Here is an 11,118-nt window from a genome sequence, read left to right as displayed (position 1 = left end):
AGTGGTTCTCCATATATATGATGGTTCTAACTTCATTTTTGTTCGGTTGATTATAATCAACTAAACGATTCAAAAAAAAAATGAGCATTTTTATAGCCAACTATACACTAATCATTTTCATACCTCCTTTATTGCATAATAATTTCAGGGTGAATATAAGATAATATATGTCTAAAGATTTTTAATTATTTGATATTGAATATTTATATTTCTGCATATATAATTTCAGGGTGAATAATTTAATTCACACATGATAATCTACTTTTAAATATTAATAATACAAAGTTATTTCGCACTCATATCTATTTCCTTCATGATATATGGATCATGGTAGTAAAAAATAGGCTAAACTAAATCAATGGTCACTAAAATCTATTGAAAATTACAAATTGACCATTATGTTGTTAATGTCTATTAAATTGATGATGTGGTACATTAATAAAAAATTTCAATATTTAATTTAACTTTTAAATTATAACTAAAACATCAATTTAATCTTTTAACGAATTTGTAACTATAATTCTAAAAGGAAACTAAATATCCTAAAATTTCTTAAAATTTTGCAAAAATAAAACTAAGATTTTTTTAAAAAATTAATAAATTGCATAAATTATAGTTAAAAATCTTGCATCGACAAAATATCTTAAAGTATTCTTTGAAAAAAATCTTAGATTTTTACCACTCAAGTTTAGTCTCATCAATTGGATCTGCACAAATTTATTTACAATGGTATGTTTTAATATTCTTAAAATGTTCTTTAAATAGGAGTATTTATATGTTTATTATGGAATGATAATGACTTAAAAATCGTTAGAATATATATTATTTTATAATTATTTTAAATTAATAAATAGGTTATTTAAAAGCAAATCGTGGTTATGTATTTGGCGCATCATGCATATTGAAAGAGTAAATTAATATGTTTGCGGTTGGTGAGTGATCACATCTAGGCTGTATAATTATATTAAGAAAGTTGAAAGAATGTTATTTTTTCTTTCCGCCCATGCCATTATATATTATATTCACAATAAAACTAAAAATTCTAAATATTTAAAAATATACTATTTTAAATTTTAAAATTCAGTTTTTATACTTTATTTTTTTTACTATTTTATAGTTGATTTTTTTTCCATCCACTTAATTTTATTCAATTTTACTATTTATGATTGACTTGGTAAAAATAAAAAAAGGAAAAAATAATCTTGTATGCTTATAATATTATCAGTTTGGCCCTAAAATACTATAAATATATATATGATAAATAATTGTATTATTCCATTAATGATATTTTTATGTATTTTTAAAGATAAAGAGTTAATTTGATAAAAAAATATAAATATGAAGAACTAAAACTTTAGTTTACTCTTTTTTGTAATTATAATATCAATATTTGTCGACAAAATTGAATGAAAATTAGTATAGAAACTTAGATTGTTAAATAAAAAATAATACAGAAATTCAATATTGTAAAATGAAGTATATAAACTAAAATGTAAAAATTGAAATAATATAGTGGCTCTGAACATATTTAAACCAAAGTACAGATATATCACAAAAGCCAAATATAATTTATCGATTAACAGAAATTTGAAATGGAAAGACTATATATATTGACAAGACAAATAAACACATATATAAAATTTTATGTTAATATGATAAATTTATAAAATTTTACATAAAATTTTAAAAGAAAATAAATTTATAAAAAATTAAAAATATATTATTAAACAAAAATATAAAAAAATTATCAGAAAAATGACTATCTCTATCTTTCCTCTCCGTCCATCCATGTGTACACCAATGAAGGATCTAGATTCAAAAGGCACAGAAAAGGCAGAGGTGGCGCCTAAGCCTCATCCCCTCTGCCCTGTTATCGTGGCAAATGCTCTGGCTATTTATTATGGGTTTCACTTTCTTATTGTAGTCAAGACAGCAGAGTATTCGATCTTATCTCTTCTAAGCAAAGCTACTTCCATTTTCAATGACTGAGATTTCAAGCCTTGCTATTCACTTCACTATCAAGTCATAATCATCAATATTCAAACCTTTTATCCCTTCTTAACCTTTAATTATTGGCTTTTGTGTTACGAGCAACACATTTTTCTTAAAAGGGACTAGAAATGTGTTTGTTGGTAGGGCTGAGCAACGAAATTGAGAAAATCGAAAAATTGATATGAATAGAGTAAAATGGTTTGGTTCGGTTTGATTTTGGTTTTAAAAGGTTCGGTTTAAAGGTTTCATTTTTTATTCGGTCCGGTTCGGTTCGGGTTTTTCATATGAAACCCATTTGTTACATATTAAACTGAATAGGCAGTTTTTGTAAAAAAATTATAGTTTCAAGTGATTTTTTTATTGAAAAATCGATAAACCGAACCGAACCGAAAAACCTGAACCGTTAAAAAAACTGAACCAAACCGAAAAAATCGATTTCAGTTTTTTCGATTTTTTAACTATTCAGTTTCGGTTTCGGTTTAAATATTGAAAACCTGTTTATTTCGATTCGGTTCAATTTTTGATAAAAAAAACCGAACCGAACCGAACCGAATACACCCCTATTTGTTGGTACCACTCTAAGCTAAAATAAGTTGTTTAATATAAAATTATTATTATATTTTCATTAAAAATATATTCAATAGACAATAATATATTTAGATTGATGATAAATAAGTAAACATTTTTTTAATATTTATTTTAAATATTTTTTATTTTATAAATTATGGTATTGTTATATTTGTTAATAATATTTTCGTATTTTTAATTTTTTTTTAAATATTTTATTTTTAAAAATTTTAAAATTTTAAAAATTTTAAATTTAATTAATATATTAAATTTTACAAATCTTTTAACTTTTAGAAAATTAAATCTTTCGATTATGTCATTACCCTTCGTAGACTACTACTTTAATATTATAAACTATTATATTATATCCCGAGTCACCACGTCAACACTATATTATCAAATCTACTTTTAGTTAGTAAAATGGTTAACTTGCTTTTATTTTTCCAGTGTAAAGACTACACTGGATACAAAATAAATGTAAAGACCGCATGAAATTTATTCCAAAACTTTTAAGGAACTAAGGTTGGTTAAGCCATTGTTTTTAAGATTGGATTAAATAAAGGGGACAAATGCAAGTGGAGGCTCAAAAGCCCGCAGAAAGAGAAGATACCCACATGGCAGGTACGGAGAAGTCACAATCATACGACGTGGCGAAACTGCCAGCGTGTTGAGTTGTTCATCCTAGCTGGATATTGCGCTGCGCTTTGCCGTACTGCTCACTGCTGCTTTTTGCCGCCTTTGCTCGTGTGTCAGAAAATTATTAAATAGTTTTTTAATCATTAAAAAACATTGTAAAAGACACATCAGAAAAATAAAATTAAATGATTAAAAAATAAGGAAAATTACACTAAAAATTTATTAATTTAAAGATATATTAATTTATCGATAAATTAATAATTATTAATTTAAAGAATTTTTAAGTAATTATACTATACATACTAAATAAAAAGGTAAATTAGTTTATGTCTCTTAGAATTACGTTGCAAGAGATGAGTTAAATTAATAATGAGTTCCAAATAGACTTGAACTTTAAAGGAAAACAGACAACTATTGAATCATATTTCAATAGAGTGTGATATATTTTTTTCAGTTTCTATAAATTATTAATTTATGATTTTCTTGGAACCGAAAATTAAAGGGATTTAACGAAAAATTATTATCTTATTATTTTATCGAATTTTTCAATTTTTTACATTGATCCAAGTCGGGACCGGATAAATTTATTATTTTAGAGAGTTTATTAATTTATCGAGTATTAATTTAAAGAATTTCTACTGTATCTTGATTCTTTGCATTGGAAACTATACACTGTCGCTTCTTCTCCATTTTCTTTTATTTATTTTCTTATGTTTCCTCTTGTTGTTGGGTTTAACGTTCTTGTGATTCTTATTCCCGTTTTCATGGATTTTTATTGATTTTGGGTCAAACTCATTCTATAAAATTTAATTAATAAATTTAGAAAAATAAGAATACAATAAATGAAATACAAGAAAGAATAAATTTTAGTAAGTGAATTTGTAATTTATTCTATTATTAAATAAAAAAGTTTTTTGAACAACGGAAGAGACCCCAAATAATTCAAAAAACAACAAGAAAAACAGGGCGTCTCATGTGTCGCCTCTCTTTGTAAGAAGGAAGAGAGAGAGAAGGGCAGAAGCAGCTGACTTTCTCCAAATAAATTAAACAAAAAATTACTAGAACAGCCTGCCGGTCTAGGCCATCAATAATTGGCTTCCATATTTTGAAATGCCCATTCAGCCCTTTTTTATTTTTAATTAGACTTTTAAAAGAATAAAAATTATATGGATAATCTTAAAATTAACTTCCAATGTTTGTTAAAATATTCATTTTGATATCTATTTTTTTTTAGGTATTTTAGTTATTAACGTTTCATTTTAGAGTAAAAAAGTATCACAGTATATGAAAACTATTAGTTAACAAGCAATTAATGTTTCAAAACAAGAGTTTTTTACTCTAAAATAAAATATTAGAAGACCAAAATGCTCTAAAAAGGAATAAAGTCAAAGAGACAATTCAATCAAATATTAGGGATCTTTCTGTCATAAAAGGAAACGTTGAGGTCAAAATATTTCAAAATACTAGAGACTAAAATGATTATTTTAGGAATGTTGGGGACTAATTTTGATATCACGCCTTTTATTTTTTATTTGACCTTTCATGTACATGATATATATTATATATTTTTGGTTATCTTTACGGTTTGAAGGATTTGTTTTGATTAATACCGACTGATCCGAGTCACACATTTGGTTTTTGGTGTATAAGTAGGGATGAACACTCAACCCGAACCCGCCGGGTTCTGATCCGACCCGATCGGGTCGGATTTTTTTAAAAAAAAGTTTCGGGTTCGGGTCGAGTTTTTTTAAGTGTGATATTCAGATCGGGTTCGGGATTAGGGTGAAAAATACCGACCGACCCGAAAAATATATAATTTTACCTTATATTTAGGTATAATTATAATAATACCCTTCTATGTATAATTTTTTCAATTAAGTCACTGTTTTTATTGAATAAAAATAATTTTTTTATTATTTCGGATAATGTCGGTTCGGGTTGAGTTTCTAAGTCATATATTCGGGTCGGGTCGGGTGAAACATTGTTTTGGTCGGGTTGGGTCGGGTCTCGGCTGGAGGCTTCCTTGTTCTCGGGTCGGGTGAACCAAAAACCCGACTCAACCCGATCTATGCCCATCCCTATGTGCAAGTCTTCCAGTAAAGAATTTTTAAATACACAATGACTCGAATTCAAAATCTTATTTAAATAAAATCAAACAGTTTACCACTTAAACTGATATTTATTGATTTTCATGTATACGACATTAATCTCATGTACACAGTATTTTTTCTTAATATATCGTGTAAATTTTTAATAGTTTAAAATTATTATAACGTAGTATTTATTTAAATATTTTATTAATAATACATATTATAAATACATTAACTCTAAGTCATTCAACGAATTCAAATACAGTGTAATCTAATTTAACAAAGATCCTTTCACTGTATTATTAATTGGCCTTGTTATATCGCAAGGAAAGAGGAGCGTGAAGTCAAAAACAGAGTATATTTTAAATGTAAAAGATTACAAGGACTGGCAGCAGAATTGGAACTGTATAATCATATTGAATTGTGAGAGAAAAAACACGATGTCCAAAATTGAAGTTTAATTCAATAAATGCCAGCCTGTCTGCTGGTCTACCATTCCGCTTTCACTCGGTCACGTCTGGCCTCACCTTTTTAAGACTTTGCCTACGCGTTCTCGCCGCCCATTCTTCTCTTCTTCTCCTTGTTTGTGTTTATTTTTCTTTAGCCTACAGAAAGGAACAGAAAATATAAACACCATTTCTGCTTACTTTAATGGCGAAATCGAAGACCATAATCAACGCCAAGAAGCAATCTTACATTTCAGTTCCATCTCAGATAATCAACTCCCTATCCTCCTCTTCTCTCCAGTCTCTCTTGGTATCTCCCAAGAGAAGCAGCTCCGGTAGCTTCTTTTTGGTCAGCAAGTACACATGTAGAAGCCCGAAGGTGTGGTTCTTCGCTCTGTTTCTATTCGGCCTTGTTGGGATGTTGAGGTTGGGTTGGAACGTCAACACTTTGATCCTATTCTCTCCCGACCCAGACCCATGTCTCCAAACTCAACAAAACATCGACACCATAGGTCAAAACCACGACTCCTCGGTGGTTTCTGCTAGTAATCTCGGTCAACCCCCTCACCACTCGGATGAGGAATTAGGTGAGTTCTGGAAGCAGCCTGATGGGATGGGTTACCGGCCGTGTTTGGATTTCAGTCGCGAGTATCGAAGAGCGAGCGAGGCCATCGTTAAAGGCAGGAGTAAGTACTTGCTGGTTGTTGTTTCGGGTGGCATCAGTCAACAAAGGAACCAAATCGTCGATGCCGTTGTCATCGCTAGGATTCTGGGTGCTGCTTTGGTTGTTCCCATTTTGCAAGTCAATGTCATCTGGGGTGATGAAAGGTACAAAAACTAAAATAAATCATTTCAACACTGGGTATTTTTCTTCGTGACTGTTGTTTAATCGTCTGTTCCTTGTTTTCATCCTTTTGCAGTGAATTTTCTGATATATTCGACTTGGCTCATTTCAAGAGTGTTCTTGAGGATGATGTTCGTATACTATCTTCATTGCCTTCTACACATGTAATGACAAGGCCAGTAGAGGAGAGACGGACTCCACTTCACGTCTCGCCTCAATGGATTCGTTCACGTTATCTCAAGCGGGTAACCAATCCTTTTCCTCTATGTTGTTTCAACAAGTAACTTAGGCACTCGCCTAATATTAGGTACACTATCGGAATAACTTGTATAGCGGTAAAGGTGCCGTTGAAACTGTTATTGCACAACCGCTATACCCGCAGAGGCTGGAATAGCATCTGTTATTGCCTCCATCGCGATAAAGGCAACTACAATTTAATCCCTGGAACTATGAGACATTGTGTTAGCTAGTACGATTTCAATTTTCTTTTTGCACCTATTGACACGGTTCTTTTTGTGCAATAGATAAACAGGGAAGGAGTTTTGCTTTTAAGAGGCTTGGACTCAAGGCTCTCTAAGGATCTTCCTCCTGATCTTCAAAAGCTTCGCTGCAAGGTACTTGAAATCTTACTGGATTTGGAAAACTTGCCCTGTTCTTTACCCAGTTGTGTTGGTTTTAGTTGTTTGCTTTGAAGATTCTAATTTTTCATCATTTAATATCAGGTGGCATTTCAAGCTTTGAAATTTGCTCCACCAATCCTTGAACTTGGTAACAAGCTGGCCCAGAGAATGCAGAGCAAAGGACCCTACCTTGCTCTTCATCTTCGAATGGAGAAGGATGTATGGGTGAGGACTGGTTGCTCACCAGGCTTGAGTAAAGAATATGACGAGTTAATCCAAGATGAAAGGAGAAGATTCCCCGTGCTTCTCACTTCGAAATCGAACATGACTTACCATGAGCGAAAGCTTGCAGGGCTCTGCCCCTTGAATGCTTTCGAAGTGACTAGGTAAGAGCTAGTTCTATGTTATACAATACTATGAGCTCCACTTGATACCTTATTATGTACTGAACAATCTTCTGTTGTTGTATACATTAGGCTGCTTAAAGCTTTGGGGGCTCCAATGAATGCAAGAATATACTGGGCTGGGGGACAGCCACTGGGTGGGAAAGAAGCATTGTCACCTTTAACCAGAGAATTTCCCCATTTTTACAATAAGGATGATCTTGCATTGCCCGGCGAATTAGAACCATTCGCTAAGAAAGCTTCTTTTATGGCCGCCATCGACTTCATAGTTTCCGAGAAAAGTGATGTTTTTATGCCATCTCATGGTGGAAATATGGGCCACGCAATTCAGGTTCGCCAGTTGCTTCGATTTTTTTCTCATTTTTTCTGGTCAAACGAGTTATCACTTCTTGTGTCTATAACCGCATATGCTTCTCTGTGGCTACTTGAAAACTGATTTTGTTGATGGTTGTTGATGCAGGGGCAGAGAGCATTTTCTGGACACAAAAAGTACATAACTCCAAATAAAAGACACATGCTTCCTTATTTCCTGAACTCTTCAATGCCTGAAGCAGAGTTCAACAGCATCATCAAGGAATTACATGATGAATCGTTGGGGCAGCCAGAACTCAGGAGCAGCAAAGCCGGAAGGGATGTAACAAAGTATCCAGTCCCAGAATGTTTGTGCAACGATGTACGTTCCCACTCAGTTTGATACGACAACTTCATTGCTCAACAGTTTCTTCACCGGGCACTGATGATTCTCGGGAGCGCAGTTTCAAGAATGACTGCAGCCGGTATGATCTTTGCGCAAGCATATTGCATGCGTATGTACTTATTCAAGGCAAGTGTTCACATATAATGAGAGAATATATATATATATATACACACGATATAGTTTATCATTCTTTGATTCTTTCAGAATAGATTTATTTGTATAATTATATAAATGTGTATATGTGTTAAGAAAGAGCTTATTCTTCTTATTGTCCTGTTGGATTCACATAATTGAAATTTCCTTGTGTGTTCATTGCTTACGTTTACTGCTGTGTATCTATTGAAATACCCTCTAACACGAACCAATGAATCCATAAACTCTTTTCGCTTTTTCACTTCACCCTTGTTTTCTTCATCATAAAGGTACCGCTGCACACACGCATCATTTGCACTCCAAGGAAGCCATTGTCAATTATATATATATACTCCCTGTTTTATTATTTTTGTCTTATTTTGATTAAGCGGACAGAAAAAGAAATATAAATGTTGTTCTTTATTAATTTTTTAATAGGTTATTTTAAATGAGACGACTTAAAATTTAAAATGGATAAATTTAATGTGAAGGACGTAATATATGCTAATCATCTAACTGATCACAAATTTTATTAGGGTAAAATACACAAATGATTCCCGACTATAATGCACTATTTTTTGAGTCTTCCAACTTAAAAATTATAAAATGGTCACTCGACTATTTATATGTTCTAAATTCGTCATTTTCTGTTTAAAATTGATGATCGTTTGAACTAGATGTTAACATACTGAATGTGGTATGATAAAATTATATTTTAATAATGTCTATTGGCACTTTAATTACTTTTAAGCATTGACTCAATAAAATAATGTTTCAAACTCTGACTCGACGACATAATGTAAACGGAGACTGGATCCATAAATACATCTCAAACGATTCTCGACTTATATTTTATCACATCTCAGTTAACATGTTAACGTCCAACTCCAAAGAATGTCAATTTTTAATAAAAAAAATAATGAATTCAGAACATATGAATAATCGAGGGCCAATTTTATAACTTTTAATAATTAGAAGATTCAACAAAGTCCTATAATCAGGAGCTATTTTCTTTTCCTACAGCTTCTTTCCCTGAGAAAGGAGTTTGAGGTTTCTTGGGAGGAGTTACTAACTTAGCTTCTTCCGCCACCCACACACTCACTAATTAATACTGAAAAGGACCGAGTGTTTACTTTCTCAAAGGACCGTGTGGAACGAGGATTAGTGTTTGTAACGGCTGAGCCTTTCGAGGAACAGCTTTCGATCACAGTCGAGGATCAAGTGCACCCTTCGATGGACAGGATGTGTTAGGGAAGATAAGCCTTCAGCTCAGTTCATTTTAGAAACGACTTGACCACCGTCCAGTTCATTCTCAGTGTTTCAATTTCGAGAAGTACGCTTTCGATGCCATGGAAGGTGATAGGAGGAAAGAGCTCAAGTTTTCTAGTAGGATTCGTTTGAGAGTTCGTCTTGAAGGTGGATATCATATGCTTGATCAATCAACAATGTACATTAGTGATCAATGGCCCGCAGCAAAACAGCTCTGTAAACAACGTGTTGGGACTTTTCAATGAAAATGGAACAAGTATGCCCGATGGTGTACGGATGCCTATTGTTTGGCCAAGTATGGCCAGTAGTGGGTTCGGACCAGAACCATTCTTGAGACTTTCAATCCCAACTGGAACGAGCAATATACGTGGGAAGTTTACCATCCTTGCACGGTGATCACACTAGGAGTTTTTGGCAACAGCCATGTGTGCGGCAGTGGCGGCGGCAGCAAGCAATTCATGGATCGGAAAGGTACATATTCGATTATCAACTCTAGAAGCTCATAGGATATACGCACATTCTTATCCACTCCTTGTGTTGCGCCCACATGGATTGAAGAAAATGGGAGAGCTACAACTAGCATTTAGATTCATTACTCTCTCACTTGCTAGCATGATATACATTTATGGGCAACCTTTACTGCCTAAGATGCATTACTTACATCCATTCACAGTTAATCAACTAGACAATGTGAGAGACCAAGCTATGATTATTGTGGCAAGGTGGCTCGGTCTAGAAGAGCCACCTTTGAGAAAAGAGGTGGTTGAATATATGTTAGATGTGGATTCCCAGATTTGGAGCATGAGAAGAAGCAAAGCTAATTTCTTCCGCATCATGTCACTTGTGTCCGGCATGATCTGTCTGTCAGTTGTTCCGTGATGTTTGCAACTGGAAGAACCCCATCACATCGGTTCTAGTCCATGTTCTGTTTCTGATTCTGATATGGTACCCTAAGTTGATTTTGCCTAAGGTGCCCACCCCACATGTATACAAGGCTTTCATGGGCTGAGGCAGTGAATCCGGACGAGCTTGATGAAGAATTTGTCACCTTAAACCACATGATGTAGTTAGAATGAGGTATGATAGGCAACAAAGCAACACAATGGGAGATATTTGAGTCCCTGTTGGGGTGGAGAGATCCCAGAGCCACCAACCTTTTCATTCTTCTTTGTCTTTGTACGTCTGTTGTATTGTATGCAACGCTGCTTAGCGTGGTGGTTCTGGTTGGTGCTCTGTATTGTCTTCACCACCCCAAATTCCGGAGCAAGCTGCCATCTCTTCCCTGCAATTTCCTCAGGCCATTGCCTGCTCGATTGATAGCTTACTGTGATGTGATATGATGCTAGTTCGTTCTATCATAATAAGTATTAACAAATATGATACAAAGATTATTTGCACATCTTGCAAGTTCCAACACAAGT

General features: G+C 33.2%; 1 protein-coding gene and 1 pseudogene across 1 annotated transcript; both read left to right on the top strand.

The window, feature by feature from the left end:
* The first annotated feature begins 5,873 nt into the window (after positions 1–5,873).
* On the top strand, positions 5,874–8,433 carry LOC120164334 (O-fucosyltransferase 20-like). The gene is made up of 6 exons (XM_039174083.1): positions 5,874–6,559; positions 6,652–6,820; positions 7,100–7,189; positions 7,298–7,581; positions 7,672–7,930; positions 8,060–8,433. The coding sequence occupies exons 1-6, from the start codon at positions 5,937–5,939 to the stop codon at positions 8,291–8,293; spliced, it is 1,659 nt and encodes a 552-aa protein (XP_039030014.1). The 5' UTR covers positions 5,874–5,936; the 3' UTR covers positions 8,294–8,433.
* On the top strand, positions 8,363–11,037 carry LOC120164311 (annotated as a pseudogene).
* Positions 11,038–11,118: the final 81 nt, after the last annotated feature.

The sequence above is a fragment of the Hibiscus syriacus genome, unplaced genomic scaffold, assembly GCF_006381635.1.
Source record: "Hibiscus syriacus cultivar Baekdansim isolate YM2019G1 unplaced genomic scaffold, ASM638163v2 tig00111506_pilon, whole genome shotgun sequence".
NCBI classification, from domain to species: domain Eukaryota; kingdom Viridiplantae; phylum Streptophyta; class Magnoliopsida; order Malvales; family Malvaceae; genus Hibiscus; species Hibiscus syriacus.
Note: the sequence above shows the minus strand (reverse complement) of the source record. Positions and strands in the feature narration are given on the sequence as shown.